Source organism: Periophthalmus magnuspinnatus, chromosome 2 (genome assembly GCF_009829125.3).
Source record: "Periophthalmus magnuspinnatus isolate fPerMag1 chromosome 2, fPerMag1.2.pri, whole genome shotgun sequence".
In the NCBI taxonomy this organism is placed as follows: domain Eukaryota; kingdom Metazoa; phylum Chordata; class Actinopteri; order Gobiiformes; family Gobiidae; genus Periophthalmus; species Periophthalmus magnuspinnatus.
This window is the reverse complement of record NC_047127.1, coordinates 13,755,111-13,772,281: the sequence shown is the minus strand read 5'-3', so window position 1 is coordinate 13,772,281 and position 17,171 is coordinate 13,755,111. Positions and strand designations below refer to the sequence as shown.

The following is a 17,171-nucleotide window of genomic DNA, read 5'->3' as shown; positions in this document are numbered from 1 at the left end:
GATTTTAGCAAGGTTTATACCGCAAGACATTACTACAGATTAAATAAATAGAAATAAATACGCATGTAAGTTTGATCTCGATCATTTTGACAAAAGTAGGATACAATGTTTTACTGTGAAATTTGGAACGATATTGTGTACTGTAGCTTTTCATAATATACAAGTGCGCTGCAGGAGCCTGTTCATACGTGTCCTCCCAACTGAAAAACATTACGGGGAAAAAGTTAGAAGATTTGATGACAAAATGCCAGCTTTACACTGGAATAACCACCCATGACAACCGGATCTACAAGGCTATTGATCTATAAGAATTAAGAAATAAACAAACCAAAATGATAAGAGTTGGACTTATTGGAGTTTTGCTAATACCCCAGGTGAGTAAATAATCTTTTTTCTTCTCCTTCTTTCTAAAAATCTAAATTATAATTGTATTTCTGTGCCTTTTCTGCAGACAATAGGTTCAACAGGTTGCCAGCCCCATGTCAATCTTATTAAAGAGGAAGAAAAATGCCTTTTACTCAAGCCAGATTTCGCAACAAGTACGTTCTATAAATTAACTTTTACGTTTCCAATATTTAATGTAACCAAAATATTCTATGTTAAAATAAACATTAAAGTTAAATGACCTCTCAATGTGTTTTTGATACAATGCTATGGTGACATCTAGTGGTTGATCTGCAGAACTACACGCACCCAAACAATTTGATTAATATTGTCAGTGCAAAAGAGTTCAAATGTTTTAACTAATGGATTGTAAATAGGCACAGATGCAATACAGTTAACATGTATTCATTTGTTTTACTCCTTTAGACTGTTCTGCTCTATGGGACCATCTCAACTGCTGGCCCCCGTCTGTTCCTGGACAAACCGTCTCCCAGCCTTGCCCTGACTTCTTCAACTCAGATGGTAAGATACACCTCGATGCCATTATTCACACGATGATGCATGGGTTAATCATTATCTCGAATCAGATCGCACTAATTTGTTTTGAGGGGCAGACGGTGAAAGCCTCTTCCTCTCCTGATTCACTTATGCCGTCCATAATGCCTGGATACACAGATGCTGGGAAACACACTAAAGTTTATGTGGCAGATTGATTTATAATGGGATTAATGACAAGACACCTTCGCAACAGTGAAAACGCACATTGTATATGAGAGATTTATGACTCGAGCGCCCACCTAACTCAAATACATATTTAGTATCCAAGGGTTTAGGACCGTTGCCATAGCGATTAACAATTTAAAACGAAACCTTATACCTTCTGAATCGGAAAAGTCCTCAAAATGTTGCTTATTTACAGATAACTGGATACAGGATATGAAATAATAATGATATATGATAAGAAGGAAAATAAAATGAAATTAACTGCTGCTTCGTTGCTATGACGACAAGTTGGTCAAGTCAATTGGTCTGTTTTGGAGACTCGGGCTCTTGTGAGTTGAGACCGCTGTTGTTTTGCTCTTGTTTTGGAGTGGGTTACGACCTACAGTAGCCCTTGTGTTCAGAAAATAAACAACCAGAAGAAATTCAGCTTGTTTCAAACAGCTGCAAAAAGAGTTATTTCTGCAGTCAACTTTCACACTGGTGCTATACTTGAACCTTAACCAAGACATGTACAGGTACTTTTTTCTATGGATTGCCAAACCTTTGCCAAAATGTCTGATTATCATTGACAGAAGGCTAGACATTTTTGTCAGCATCACCCCCATTGTAACATATTCTATTTTATGATGTTGTATTTAGTTTAAAGTTCATATTTTCTTTATGTTTCTGTATAAATCGTGTTATGTTTATTGCTATTTACGGCAGGCAAAGTGGAACGTAACTGCACGGTTCAAGGCTGGACGGACCTGCTTGTCCCACATGAGGAAGCTTGTGGATACAATTTTAACAAGACTCTGGCCTTTTTGGGGGAGGTGAGCGCAGTGTGTTTAATATAATGAGAAGACATAACAAATATCAGGTTCAACATTTGTGGATTAATTCTGAAATTCTGGCTCATTACTGCATTATAAAGAAGGACAACCTCACATTCTGCTATCCAAATAATAATAATAATAATAATAATAATAAGCTAAATAAATATACAAATTGCGTACAATGTCACTTATGCTCTTGTGTTTTAGCAGGCGTCAGAAACCCACATGTACTTCTCTTACGTGAAGACCATGTACACGGTCGGATACGCACTCTCACTCATCTCCCTCACCATCGCCATCACTATTTTCTGTCTGTTCAGGTGGGATTTCTCAAATGTGTTTCAAATGCACATGTTAACCAGTGTATTCAATTAAAATTCAACCCAATTATGTATGTATGTATGTATGTATGTATTTATTTTAATTTTATTTATTTATATTTAATGTATATTTAATATATATATATATATATAAATATATATATATATATATATATATATATATATATATATATATATATATATATATATATATATATATATATATATATATATATATATATATTAGCACAGGTACACCTAAAGCAAATCTCACAAACTGTTCTTATATAAGCTCAAAAAGGAGTGGGAAGAAGAAAACTTGTCACGTCCCACCTCTATCTTCCATCAGGACACAAGTCAAATGCTTTGTTTATGCTTCCTATTCAGTTGAAGGAAAAAAAGAAGATGGGAAAAGACAAAAAAAAAGAAAAAAGAATACATGTATACCTATACACAGATATATATATATATATACACACAGACTCATTCATGACAATAAAACTGGTCTCTCTTTGTATTCAGACCAGAAAAAAACTTAAATTTATGAATACTCTGGCATTGCTTTTCTTTTAAATCCAGAGCGTTCCACAGTTTCACCTCACACACAGTCACACAGAAACTTTTACGAGAGGTTCGAACATCAGGTAGAATAAAATTTCCACGATCTCTCAAATTGTACGTTCTTCTTTAAGAGCAAAACACTTATTGAAGCTTTGAATAATATAACTACAGTATAATATTTTACAAGGTCAGGAAATTTTAAAAATTTGGACTGGATGAAAAGATAGTGAGTATGATCTAGAAAACCAACCTTGTTCTGTACTTCCGTACTTCCGTCCTTTTGAAAAACACCAAATTAATGTTTTAAAGTTGGATTATGTAACTTTTCTAGTAGACTTATTGTCTCCATGGAGATGTTATTGCTTCGGAATGTCACAGTCTCTTAAACATATCCATTTCCACGTATTTTGAATGTATTTTTGAGCAATAAGAACTTGTATAAATGCTATAGGTAGATAAATTGAATGCCTTACTGTGGAACCTTTCAGGAAAAGTACTGCAATAACATCGTGTGGAGACAAGCAGGTAGCAAAAAATGTTTCAAGAAATGCACCTGTAAAGACAACATAATTCCACCATCCAGATTTATGCAGTTAAATCGTTTAGTCTTAATAAAATAAAAAATACATATTGTACTACTGTCTGTGTATGTTTATTTGTACATTATATTTTGCAGAAAGCTCCACTGTACGAGGAACTACATTCACATCCAGCTCTTCCTGTCCTTCATCCTGAGGGCCATCTTCATCTTCATCAGAGACTCAATGCTCTTCACTAATGAGGAGCTGTACCACTGCGACTACTACCCGGTATCGTACATATACAAGTATTTATTTAACAGAGATGAGTAATAGTTTGGAGAGGTTTTGCCACGCCCCATTTTCAGTCGACCAATTCATAGGCAGGACATGTCTTTAGCTGACCGAGGAATTCTTTAGGTGGCCACAGGTCTAAATATAATACACTGAATCTGTAAACATCTATTGCCTCCAGTTTCAGCCTTAACAGCTCTATTCAACCTTTAATGGCCCTACTATTGTTTTTTGTTTGCTTTGGGTCTGAGGATGGAATCATAATACAGTACGCTTATATATGTGTAAGATTAAACATATTCAATAACGTTTAGAGAAAAATGTGCACTTTTAGTCAGATGGTAGTAGTAGCAGGTTTCTTAAGTGGCAGTAGTATAAACAAGAACAGTAGTAGTTGTGTGAGTACCAGTTTATTCGTGATATCTTTTTAACAGTACTTGTAGTATAAACTAATTCTAACCCAGATAAATTATGATCAAAAACTAAGACAGTTAGGCATTAGAGGTCACTGAAGAGTTACATTCAAATACCTTCCACCTTTTCATTTATCAAAATTTTCCCTGCAAGAACCATAGACTGTGTATATAAATGGACATAGCTAACCTGCTAACTCCCGCATTAGAAATGGGTATTATTCATGGGTATTGTTCACGTTACATTGAAAAACTGCTGCTGTCAGACTCGTTATTTTCGTCTTAAATGTTCATATAAACCCGCTCTACATGATCCTGGTGTTTTTATTTCATTATTGTGTCCATAACTCAAGATATGAACTACCACACTGATTGTCTTGATTGTCGTAGGTGGCGTGTAAGGTGGTGCTGATGTTTTCAAACTACTCCATCCTGGCCAACTACAGCTGGCTGCTGTCGGAGGGTCACTACCTGTTCACTCTGATCACACGCTCATTCTTCTCACTCAAGAAGCACCTGGTCTGGTACATCATCCTCAGCTGGGGTAAGAAACAGGAATATAAAACAAACATAATGCCGACGGTCTGATATTGTGCCATATTAAAAGCGCACTATGCAACTTTTCTGGCATATTTGAAGTTTATTTATTGAAGTTTAGAGTGCTCACTTCAAATCAGGGGCGGTGCCAGACATTTTTGGTGGGAGGAGCTAAGGGGGGGCTAAGGTCTTCAATGCAGGTGCTCACTTAACATGTTAATTTAGAGCAGGGGTGTCCAAACCTTTCTCATGAAGGGCCACATATAAAAACACAGACAAAGCTGAGGGCCGATTGAGGGCCATAGACGGGTCACCAGTACAGTGAAAACTTCAAATCTGTGTTATTATTACAAGTTAAACTGAATCACTAGACCTTTATTCATGTTACATCCTCAATGGGACAGATTAAATATTTGATATGGGTTTGTTAAATTAGATTTTCAGAAATGTACAGTAAAAAGTGCTGTTTAAGGTAATATGGGCCAATTCACCTGGAAGCTTGAGGGTCAAAAAAAATTGGTCTGAGGGCTGCATTTCGCCCCTGGGCCACAGTTTGGGCATGCCTGATTTAGAGTCTTTTTACACTGTAGTGTCCCCCAACACCCTCGACCATGTTTGTTTCACTGTTTTAAAGTTTAAATGTGTTGTTATGTTTATAAAACCTTATCCGGAACTTTTATTTTTATTGTAGTCTCATTTCTGTGGTTGTCATTTGAACATTTTTAGTCATGATGGGATATGTTATGAAAGTGCAGCAAAAATCTTTAGGGGGAGGGCACTGGCCATTGTGTTTCAAATATGTCATAGAGCACCTGTTACCTAAATAATTGTAGTTTTAAAATTTGATAATGGAAATTCAAATTGAAAAACCTTGAAAAACATGAAGATCTGATGAGTAACTGTTCATATGCCTGTCACGATAAATACTTCTGGAACAATATTTTTGGGGGTCTATATTTATGTACATTTTATTTCCACTACTGTGATGTTTTTTTCTGTTTTTTGGCTATATGACAAGATTTAAGCCGTAAATTAGTTTCAATATTACCATTTATTTCCTGTGTTTACTTCAGCAAAATATTAAACTTCAGGCCTACCTGCTTGTTTTCATGGACACATTTAATGCCATACCGCGAAACACAAGCAATAACATCTCCACAGTGATGAAGCTTTGACCAGAAAGTTACATAGTGCCCGTTTATAACACATTGATCAGTTTGTAGGATGAACTTATCGCTTTCTTACTCATTTAATCATTGAGTGAACATGTCGTTTACAGGAGTTCCGCTTCTGACCATTTTCTGCTGGGGAACCGCTAAATATTTTTGTGAAGACGAAGGGTAAATATCATGTTTTGTTGCTGTTTTTAATTAATATTCATACTAAACATTAAAAATTATGAATGTTTTAATTCAAAAGGTGTTGGGAAACCAGACGACATGAGTGGATCTGGTGGATCCTCAGAGTCCCAGTGCTCCTGACCATAACTGTGAATATTTGTCTTTCTGGCATTTTTTAATAGACAATACACTGTTTAAATGTCTAAGTATTATATTCATTGTGTTACAGATGAACGTCATATTTTTCCTGGGGATTTTGCGGATCATTGTGAATAAACTCAGAATGCCCGATGCCCAACGCAACGAGCTCAAACAGTACAAGTAAGAAGCACGTTAACTTTATCTACGTTTATAGCATAATCTGTGTACGTTTATAGCAGGGTTTGCTTAAGGACAAATTATAAAACTATTAAAATAAAACTAAATTGTTTTGCACTTTGTATCTAAACTATGCTGTGTTGTTGTTGTGACAGTGACAATAGGCTCTGTGCACCGTAGCATGCTAGTCACAGTCACTTTTATTAAAATCAGAACATAAATTAGAAAAAAACTATTCAAATTCAAATTAATTAAAATAAAGACTCCCCAACTATTTTTATATGTGCAATACTTCAGTTTGTGGTGTTGTTTTAATATTTATTATGCCTCAAAAGCATTAGCGTTAGCACTGAGACACAATGTCTCTCGCACCCTGACCCCTGACCCACCCACAGCTCTGTCCACTCTCATCTTTAAATATTTATTCATTTTAATGTGACTCATCAAAAACCTCATAGAGATAAAAACTGGACAGGAAGTACAGAGCAACAGTAGCAATTTGTCCATTGATCCAAAGGTTGGCGGTTCAAGTCCCGCACTCGACATAGACCACATTGGTTGAGCGGTCAGATCCACTGACCCACAGGTTGGCGAGGCGATTCCAGGTTCCACAGATGAATGCTTTCGCTTTGTCCTTAGGCAAGACACTTAGCCCACCTCGCTCCCAGTGTGTGTGTACACTGATGTATGAATGTGTGTGTGCCTTGAAGGTAGAAAAACGCTACATAAAAATGTGACCATTTACCAAGCGGTGATGCTCACATTGATGCTGGCAGCCGCTGTTGTGCACAGAGCCAATAAATGTTGAATCTCTGAATCTCGTTTTGTTTTGTCTATCATTATGAAAAAGCTGGCAACATTTTAACTTCTTTCACTACTAGTAAAAGAAGTAAGAAGCTATTACTTTCTGATGTGAGTCATTCAAAACGGTGCATTTCACAGAGCTCTGACAGGCGCCTCGTACCTTTAATAAAGCAGGAATATTTTAGGTCTGTATCACAGTGCAGTGTTTGAGGTAATTGTGGTAGAATGACTTAGATTTGTAGTAAAAAATGTCTATGATCAGTTGGGTGAATTCTGCAGGGGGCCTGAGGGCCAATAAAAATTTGTCCGAGGGCCACATTTGTCCCCGGGCCATAGTTTGGACACTCCTGGTTTAGATCAATTCTTCCAACTAACATCATATAATAAAAACCAACACTAGAGGTCACTAAAGAGCTATGTAAATACAATACAGTTTTTACTACTGCTTTTACTGATACTATCACATGTCCAGCTTTGCATTACCTGAAACTAGGGCTCTGCAATATATCGATATCGTGATACTGACTGATGCAATAATCGATATCGCAACATACACAATATATCACAATAAGGTCCTCCATCTGACAAAAATTCAATGTTTTTTGTTAAATAAAGCAGATTTTATTTGCAATTTCCCTTATTAAGTTGTAGTTTGTAGTTGTTGTAGTTATTATAGCTGAAATTACTGAGTTAAAAAGTATATAAAAAAATATCACACTAATGCCGATATTGCGGGGGGGGTTTTACCGCCATATGACAAAATTTTCCAACATCATGAAGCCCTACCTGGTGCAAATCATAAACCTTTATAGACCAACTGCCAAAAAAACTGTGCCAAAACTGGTAACTGTTATAAAGGAATGCTAATAGTGAAGATAGCATGAATGTTTATTTTTTCTGTTATTCCACTAGGAGGCTGATCAAGTCCACCTTCTTCCTTGTGGCTCTGTTTGGTCTGCAATACATAGTCTTCGCCTTCTTACCGGTCTCTGTGAGCAGTTTGATGTTCAAGATCTGGACATTTGCAGAGCTGGCCCTGTCGTCCACACAGGTAAACCTCTGTACCTTTAAGACAATCAGGAAGTACTGCCCGGTATAACAACTACTCATTTGACTCTCTTGTTCTGGACAGGGTTTTGTGGTGGCTGTGCTCTACTGTTTTCTGAATGGAGAGGTAAAAAGTTATTAGTATTAATTCTCTAACTCACTTTTTTTATCTTATCTGATCAATTGCTAATAAGTTACACCGTGCACCTTTAAAGTTATCACCTCAAATCGACAAAAGCTATGCCTCTGACGCAGGTTCAACATGAGATCCAGAGGAGGTGGAGGAGATGGAGGATGACGAGGCTTCTCCCCAGCAGACCGAGGCAGTACCGGGGGTCCATCAGCCAAAGCGGGTCCCCCCTCACACAGGTCTCCATGCTTCCCTGCTCTCCATCGTCGCCCGTGAAGCCTACAGACACTGCGTACATGTAACTCATTTAGCACGGTCAGATATACGAGACTTAGTAACAGTTTAAGTCTGCAATATCAGACTGCTATGCTAAGAGGGAACGTCATCTCCTGGATTGGGACAATGCTAAGGCCGTAGACACAGAGAGCGCACTGTAAATACGGATGAGGGGGCATATCAACTTTCTCACACCTGGGGTACAGTTCTGAAAAGGTCGGACTGCAGATGGCGCTGTCGTCCTACTGCTCCAAGTAGAAAGACAAATCCAAAATCTCTTAATAAGACACTAAACATACATCAGAAGCTACATCAGCTACATGTAACTCAATAGGAGATCATGTAAATTAGCCAAAACTAGATATTTCATGCTGTCCAATGATTTTACAATTATTAAAACACAACAAAAGTGAACAGAGGAATTGGTATGAATTCTGTTTTGGCTTTTAAGGTTGCGTTCACACTTGCAAATTCGCTACATAAAAACTAGTGAACCTAAACTTGGACTAAACCAGGACCAAAACCAGGGCTAAACTGGGTTCAAACCAGGACCAGACCAGAACAGAGGTACCTGCACATTGTGGACCTGCAGTCACTTTGCTTCTGCTCTGGGCCCTTATTTCACTATTTTCTGATTTATGTTATGTTTCCTCAACGCAAACATATCTGGAGTTGTCTTTTTTCATTCACACATGTTCAACACACAAAACTCTGCATATTTAGGCTGTGTTCTTCTCTCAAACAGAAAACAGTCTGTTCCACCTTGTGATGTCATGTGGTAATACAGGAAGTACTTCTAAACTCCACACACCTTCACTAGAATCATTTGGATCATTTCAGCCCTGGAATTGCCAATCTCTACTGAACTAAAAGTAAAATGTAGCTGTTAACTTGAAAACTACCACTTCATGACATCACAAGGTGGAACAGAGCATTTTGAGATTGTCAGAGAGGTAATAAAAAACAGATGGAAAAATGGTAAAATAAAGTAGTAATTTAATCAACAGGAATATAATATATGAGTTGACAAAAGTGTACATGAAAATAACCAACTAAACCACAAAAACTACGAGTGTTTCAATAATAACGAGTCACATCGGCCTGTAAACAGAATCGAGTGATAAATGAAAACAAGAAATACATAAAGAACAATTAAACAAACAGTAAACGAGCATCTCAAACACGCAGAGTCAGACACATGTAAAACTAACACATACAACTTACACACATACAAAATGGGACACTGGCGACAAAGACCAGAAGGTGTGGACAATCTCCTTAAATAGGGGAGGAGCTGCAGGTGACACAGGCGGGAAAACAAGTCATCCAATCAACAGCGAGGGGCCGCACCGCCGAGACTCCGTGGAGAAAGTGGACAGGATTCAACCAAACACAAAACATGGCTTGGGACTGTAACACTGATAATAAAGAGTTACTCAAACATGTGTGAATGAAACAAAACACAACTCCGGTATATGCTCATGATGAGGAAACAACATTATAACACGGCTTAAAGCTCATAAGAGTCAGTTTTGTGTAATGTAATATAGGACCTTTAAATCTCATCTGTAAATTCACTGGGCGATGTCATATTCAGATAAATAAACGAGCGCGATGCAGCCAAATATGCAATGTAGTATTTTTATATATATACAACCATTTTATCTGTATATGAGAATCAATTGTTATGTTTAGCAGGTAGGACACAGGACCTGCACAGTTAAAATAAGCGTTTATTTAAATGTATGTAGTGTGTGTACATTTGCCACGTTATTATTGAAAGTAGATAATACATTTCCTAATAAAAACATTTATATGCCGTATTTTTCCTTCAGTGATTCCACCACCTTTATATACTCAACTTCAGCGTCTTCTTTAGAGAGTCCTGTTAAATTCAAAAAGTGAAAGAATATGGCACACTGTTAATAACAAATTATGATATTTTTATTTTTAAAGACAGTAAAATCCTCCTACCTTTCTTTGCGTTCCATGCGTTCCATTTTTCTTTTGCCACAAAGCTAAACATTCCCGGCGCATCTGAAAATACAGAAATAAAGCCATTCATTATAATTCATCTATGGTTATTAAAGTTGCATTATGTGGTTATTAGTCCACCACCTGCTTGTTTCCATGGAGATGTCATTGCTTTGCCAGCAATCTTCAAAACAGTATAGCATTAAAGTTTTCTGTCGCCATGGAGACAAGCAGGTGATGCCAGGCCAAGATACAGTGTACACAGAGAAAGGTACAGGACTATATTCAGACTGTACAACACATGTGTCAAACTCAAGGCCCGGGGGCCAAATGCGGCCCACCACATCATTTTATGTTGCCCGCGAGAAGGTAAATTAAAAGGCATGACTGTCATTTTAATATAAGTCTATACTGCTTTATTATGTGCACTGACAATAAACTAATGAGACTTTCCCAGCAAGTGGAACTGAGAAATATTTGCAGATAATCATCACAAAATGTTCATGAAGAGGAAAAGTGTTGGCATGGAAGGAAGTTGGAAGGAAGAAAAGTGAAGGTGAATACAAGTTTGTGCTTTGTGGAGAAAAACCTGTATATTTTTTGTGTTATGAGGCGGGTTCGGTACAATCTACGTCGACATTTTGACACCAAACATGGAGCTAAGTGTGCAAAAGTTAGTCTGCAAGAAAAACAACAAATTGTCCAATAATTAAAAGGCCGTATTTGAAGCAGAGCTGAAGGTCTGTGAGCAGGTGTGTCCCGACCAGATTTATCACAGAGTTTATCACAGAAACCGTTATTTAACAAGTTAAAAAGGAATTACATTTATTTTACATGACATTCGGTTGCATTTAGTGATATTTACTCTGCCGCACAGTTACATCTGGCCCTTGATGGTGGCCATTTTGCTGATGTGGCCCTCGGTGAAAATGAGTTTGACGCCCCTGCTGTACAACTCTACACCCTTATGTAAAATATATAACACTAATGTCATGTCAACTCATGATTTCATCTGTTCCTTACCCCACCACCTCTCGTCTAAAAGCCTAGATATGCCTCCGATACCAAACATTACTTCACTGGCCTTACATATACCACCCAAACTTCACCTGGAGCCAACTCTGAGTAAGTTTCATCATATGCCGAAGTTGCCCTATTTTAGGTAACAAAAAAAACTACACATTCTACATACATAATTGTACATAGAAAGTGTAGTTTTTAGAGAAATAATGTGCCCTCAATTATGCAAATGACACTCAGATCTATGTCTCACTGCAGCAGGTGAATATGGACCAGTGGATTCACTCTGTCACTGCATCCAACAGATCAGTGTGTGGATGCAAAACAACTTTCTCCAACTAAACTCAGACAAGACTGAAGTCATCATCTTTGGTCCACAGAAACAAAGAGAAAGTGTCAGCAGTCACCTCCAGTCTCTTTCTCTAAAACCTTCAAATCAGGCGAGAAATTTAGAGGTAATAATGGACACAGACTTGAACTTTAACAGCCACATCAAACCAATAACATCTGCAGCTTTTTACCACCTAAAAAACATGTCAAAAATCTAAGGTAAACTGTCAAAACCAGACTTAGAGAGACATATCCATGCATTTGTCTCCAGTAGATTAGACTACTGTAACGTCCTGCTCACTGTCCTCTCCAAACGAGCCTTAATACAGCTGCAGTACATCCAGAACACTGCTGCTCGGGTCCTGACTAGAACCAGGAAGTACTTCACACATGTGTCCTGTGCTCAGGTCTCTGGCTCCTGTGGCTCAGAGAATAGACTTTGAAGCAGCTATACAAATAAACTTGCCTTGTCAAAATTGTAGTCTTTGTGATTTAAGGATTTTGCTTACCCAAGTTCAGATTCAAATGTGTTATATTGGCAGTGCTACCAAATGCATAGTAATTTGTTCAATTTTTTCCATTCTTAATTTGACTTTTATTTTAATATAATTTGAAGAAAGTTCCCTCAGTTAAGCAGTAGTTGATGCAGACCTGCTGGTAGACAATGACATCCAAACAAGCCCCTCATCAGCTGAGAGTCCCATCTGTCACTACAACTGCACTGCAAACCTGAAGATGACGCACAAGGAGAGTAAGTGGACCGTTATAAACACGACTATAAATCATTTGTGAATCTGAGAATGTCAAAAATTCAAGAAGCTATTATATTTTATGGAGGAAATTGCATTGGGTGCTGTATTGCTAATGGCAGAAAAGGGTTTTGATAGTAAACAGCTAATCTACAAACCAAACATGAACTGTACTTTTTTGGCTGCATTTTGTTTTGATGAATCAGGAGCTACAGAAATTAAATCTTCACTTACATAAAATAAATCCTACTTTTCCACATTTTTCTTCCCATGTTTTTGAGAAAGCTTCACTGCAAAACTCCGCTCTGGTCTCAGAGTTGTGAAAAGTGCTTATAAACTCATTGCGGTGAATAATTGGGATGCTCAGAATGCATAAGGGAAGTGAGCTTTGGACCACTACAAACTGTTTAAAATGACAGTAAAAATGAGGTACAGCGTCTGCCAGAGTATTGTCGATAACTTAAGAATACATAAGTAATTTTGTCCTCTAATTTTTGGTGTATTTTTACTTTTTGTGTATCTTTACAGGACTAAAACAGAGCAGACTGGTCCGTCCGGGGTCGTAGATGTGGGGAGGAGAGTTCAAATAAAATCAGGGAGTAGTGCACATATGTCATCAATATGTCAAAATTCCAAAAATTTTCATGCAAAGGAACACATTTTTCTAACAATTTAAACATTAATTTTTATGTATATATTTAATTGTATGTATTTTTAGTGGTAAAGTCAAAATTATTGTGGAAATTAGATGAGCTTTGGCCATTGTTTACAATATGGTTGCTAGGGCTAACAATATCCTATCTGTCTAATCAGGAAGTAAAAGACTGTGACGTCACCCATAGTGTTCCGCTTTGGTCAAAAGAAGCTCGTTGAGGCTAGCAGTTATAGCGGCAAATTTGGAGCCGAGTTCCATGTTTGGTTGCTATGATATTTGCGATCAGAATTCCAAAGAGCCAATCTGAAGAGAGGCTGTTTAAGGTGACGTCCCGCCTGCACCGCTGTTTAGAAGAGAACGGGCACTTAGCAACGCTGTCAATCAAACTTGTTGCTAACGCTAGCGGGACCAAACTCAGAGGGGAAAGGAGGTGCCTGATTTGCCTTTTTATTAAGGACAAAATAGCTAAATAAAAATACCAGGATCATGTAAAACGGGTTATTACGAACATTTGAGGACCAAAACGAGTCAATGGCGCCAGAAGAACACCCATGATAGCTTCCTATTTGGAACACTGTGGCTAGCAGGTTAGCTATGTCGATTTATATATACAATCTTCGTATACAACTCACCAAAATTGTAAAACTATGAAAAACTAGGTAAGATTTTTATTTAAATCTAAAATATACTTATCCTGTTAACCACGTTCTATTGACATGTGTAGTCTAACCTGTAATTTACATTTTAAGGAGTGTATAAAGAGGAGACAAAATCAAGATTCCCAAACATGTGACAAGCCATTCAAGATTCCAAAGGAGTTTGAGCACAAGATCATGGAGAAGGTTCAGCCATTCGTTGAGAAAGTCGAACAGAAATTCATTCCCTGTGCCAACTCTGCAGTCACCTACTAAGCCCAAGCTGTTCGAGAAGCAAAAGCTAGGGCTCGGAAGACTCAAGACAATATTTCTGAAGCCGAGACAAGTCAAGACGCACAGGAATACAACATGGTTCCTCCAGCTGTTGAGAAGAAGCATGTACGTACAAAGGATATGGGGGAAAAAAACCCAACTTGGCAACTCCGAAAGCCTCGCTCCCACCAACTCAAGAGGACACGGCAAACAAGAATGCAGATGCCGCCATTTTGAATCCTTCTCACGTCCCCCCAGTGATGCCTTTAGTTCTCTATTGGCCTTTTTTTTCACTATTTCTGTCTTTTCTACTTGATATTCATAGGTCCCAGAATGATCAAAAATCAAGACTGTTGCCATAGCGATTAACAGTTTCAAACTAAATACTATATCTATACTACTGAATGGGAAAATATTGCAAATAACAGGAAGCTGAATACACCAATATACATGACTTTCAACATTTGACCTGTGGCTCATTTAGTTCCCATTCATTCCTTTCCTGCATATTTAAAGACGCACTATGTAACCTCTCTGGTGGAAGGTCGGCCATGTGGTCGTCGCCATGGAGATGCTATTTCTTTGACGGGAATGTTCTGCAGTACGCCCCAATTTACAAATCACATCTGTGGAGGTATCAAGGTATTGTTAAGCAATATAAACTTAGACAAACAAGATAAGTGTAATGCTGCACTATGGAGCATTTCAGGCGAAGCAATAACATCTCAAACACACACACAAGATGGACCCTCCACTGAAAAAAGGTACACAGTGCAACTTTAAATGATATAACTTGAATGTACAGTGATTTCAACTCCTACAAAAGAATAGTAGAGTTTCTATTGGGCTAATAATATAAATAAAATAATAATTTAACTGGAGTTCCTGCTCAATTAAAATACAATACATTAAAACATCTAGAAATGTCTGTTCTGAATATCACTATACGCATGAATATTATTAGGAATACTGCTAAAACTTCTTGCTTGCAATTTATAACAAGCAGTCCTGTTAAATAATTGAAATGAAAATTAATTCCCGAGATATTTTTTTTCAACCAGATTTTACAACACAGATAATATAATATAAAAATGTGTTGTCTACGATATTATTTGATCTATTCATGGGTTTCAGATTCCATTTACAGATGACATTTTGAGGACTTTTTTACCATTCAAAAGACACTATTTTGTTTTAAATTTTAAGTGGTTAATCAACCAATTGTATCTTGTCCTTTCGGTCATTACCCAAAGCTCATGACTATAGGTGAGGGTAGGAACGTGGACTGAACTCCTCCACTAGGGGCCTCCTGGAGGGACTATGTCTCTTGACTGGCCTGGGAATGCCTTGGAGTCTCAGCTGGAGGAAGTGTCTGGCTGAGGGAAGTCTGGGAGTCCCTGCTTAGACTGCCCAGCTGACTCAGTGGATAAGCAGAAGAAAATGGATGGGTTGTCAATCACTATGGCAACGGTACAAATTTTTCACCATTCTGAAAATCATGTTTACACAGAACAAATGCATTTTCATCAACACAACATATTAACAAATAGATGTTTACATAACATCATTTTAAGCATGAATCACAACTAGCCCAGCTTCATTTTTGCTCTTGGTCCCACCCTAATGTACAATCCACACACTCCCACTCCTGGGCAAGGCAAGCTTATCTGTACAGCACAGTTGGTACACCAGTAATTCAAAGTGCTTTACAGAATAAGAAAGACATTAAAATCATTTGGTGCTGGTCCATGGAGAGACTTATTCATACAGAGCTCCTTTAAAATCTATTCTCTGAGCCACAGGAGCCAGAGACCTGAGCCACAGGACACATGTGTGAAGTACTTCCTGGTTCTCCTATAGGATTACTAAAGATGGGTGGGATAGCCAAAAAATAATCAAAATAATATTACTCAAGCAGAAGTACAAAGAAAGAAATTACTCAAGTTAGAGTAAAAAAATATCTGGGAAAACTACTGCTTAATTAAGAGTAACAACTGCTCTATAATTTGAAGTGAATGTAATTTGAAGGACAAAACTTAAAATGAAGTACAAAATCTGGTATTTTCAACCAAACAAAAAAATAAGAAACTAAATCATATCTGAAGAAGTGGTGCAAAAAACACAAATGTTCAAACTGTTTAATATTGTCAACATAAAGCTTTTGTCACTTGTAGAATGACTCACAGTGGGAGGAGCAACAAATACTGTTACTGCAGTACTGTTACTTCAAAAAGATTACGCAAGCAGGAGTAAAAGTATGCGGCTACACAAGCACTACTTCTTTACAAAGTTTCTCGAGTAAATGTATCCGAGTACTACCCACCTCTGACAAAAGTTTAGAATAAAATACAATTCAACTCACCAATGTCAATGTCTCCCACTGTGGCTTGCTTGTATAGTCCGTACAGAGAAGATATTTCTTGCCTGTTCGGGGTCTGTTTTAGCACCTTTACCTCCTCTGCTGCTTTCAGAAAGGCCTCCTACCAGAATGGATAAAAGCTGGTAACATTCGTAACATTCTGTCCACTATTAATAACTTTTTATATTCATTTTTGATGTTATAAAAGTAGAAAATACTCACAGACATGATTTCACCAGGGCCACACGTGCTGAGCTGCAGTTCAGTATCGGTTCTTTTCAGTAGGCTCTTGTCCTACTCGTCCTGCAAATCAAGTTTTTGGGCGTGTGGTGTCAGAAAAGTGGGCGGTAACGCAACGCACATGGCTTAAAAACAAATCCATGCATCAGATAGCTGTCAGTTGCTTGTAAATATATGCACTATTCAAATGGATTTTAATTATTCTTTCAAACGCTCAAGAATCCCATAGACCTCCTTCAATTAAGTATATGAAACACAACTAACACGTTTCCAGCAGAGGGCGCCAGGACTGCACCTGGTGGGACTCTGAGGAATGAATTAGTCTGTATATTAATCTAAATCATATTCAGAAAATCTAAAACTAGTCTGTACTAATTAGTCTACCACTCTATCCATGGGTTTGAGTGATGGAAAGCACTGTTGTCATGGTAATTACCAACTCAAAACAAAATGGTT

General features: G+C 37.6%; 2 protein-coding genes across 3 annotated transcripts; one reads left to right on the top strand and one right to left on the bottom strand.

Annotated features, from left to right (window-relative positions):
• The first annotated feature begins 139 nt into the window (after nt 1–139).
• Nucleotides 140–8,521, top strand: sctr (secretin receptor). 2 transcript variants are annotated; one of them, XM_033979583.2, is made up of 13 exons: nt 140–374; nt 452–539; nt 811–906; nt 1,813–1,919; nt 2,130–2,242; nt 3,480–3,612; nt 4,419–4,572; nt 5,845–5,905; nt 5,985–6,054; nt 6,135–6,226; nt 7,940–8,078; nt 8,160–8,201; nt 8,330–8,521. In XM_033979583.2, exons 1-13 carry the CDS (start codon nt 333–335, stop codon nt 8,504–8,506), a joined length of 1,314 nt encoding a protein of 437 aa, XP_033835474.1. In that variant the 5' UTR covers nt 140–332; the 3' UTR covers nt 8,507–8,521. The 2 variants fall into 2 exon arrangements, with proteins under 2 accessions (XP_033835474.1, XP_033835482.1); XM_033979591.2 differs by having other exon boundaries at nt 158–374; nt 2,133–2,242.
• Nucleotides 8,522–10,245: 1,724 nt separating this feature from the next.
• Nucleotides 10,246–16,858, bottom strand: LOC117383345 (acyl-CoA-binding protein-like). The gene is made up of 4 exons (XM_033980505.2): nt 16,698–16,858; nt 16,479–16,596; nt 10,455–10,517; nt 10,246–10,365 (listed from the first exon to the last, which is right to left on the bottom strand). The coding sequence occupies exons 1-4, from the start codon at nt 16,701–16,703 to the stop codon at nt 10,292–10,294; spliced, it is 261 nt and encodes an 86-aa protein (XP_033836396.1). The 5' UTR covers nt 16,704–16,858; the 3' UTR covers nt 10,246–10,291.
• Between the last annotated feature and the right edge of the window lie 313 nt (nt 16,859–17,171).

Coding starts and splice junctions, on each gene's coding strand:
- LOC117383345 (XM_033980505.2), bottom strand. Junction 10,518..16,478: donor AGTGGGAGACATTGACATTG/GTGAGTTGAATT, acceptor CTGTATTTTCAG/ATGCGCCGGGAATGTTTAGC. Junction 10,366..10,454: donor CGCATGGAACGCAAAGAAAG/GTAGGAGGATTT, acceptor TGAATTTAACAG/GACTCTCTAAAGAAGACGCT.
- sctr (XM_033979583.2), top strand. CDS start 333: ATGATAAGAGTTGGACTTATTGGAGTTTTGCTAATACCCCAG. Junction 540..810: donor CAAGCCAGATTTCGCAACAA/GTACGTTCTATA, acceptor TTACTCCTTTAG/ACTGTTCTGCTCTATGGGAC. Junction 3,613..4,418: donor ACCACTGCGACTACTACCCG/GTATCGTACATA, acceptor TGATTGTCGTAG/GTGGCGTGTAAGGTGGTGCT.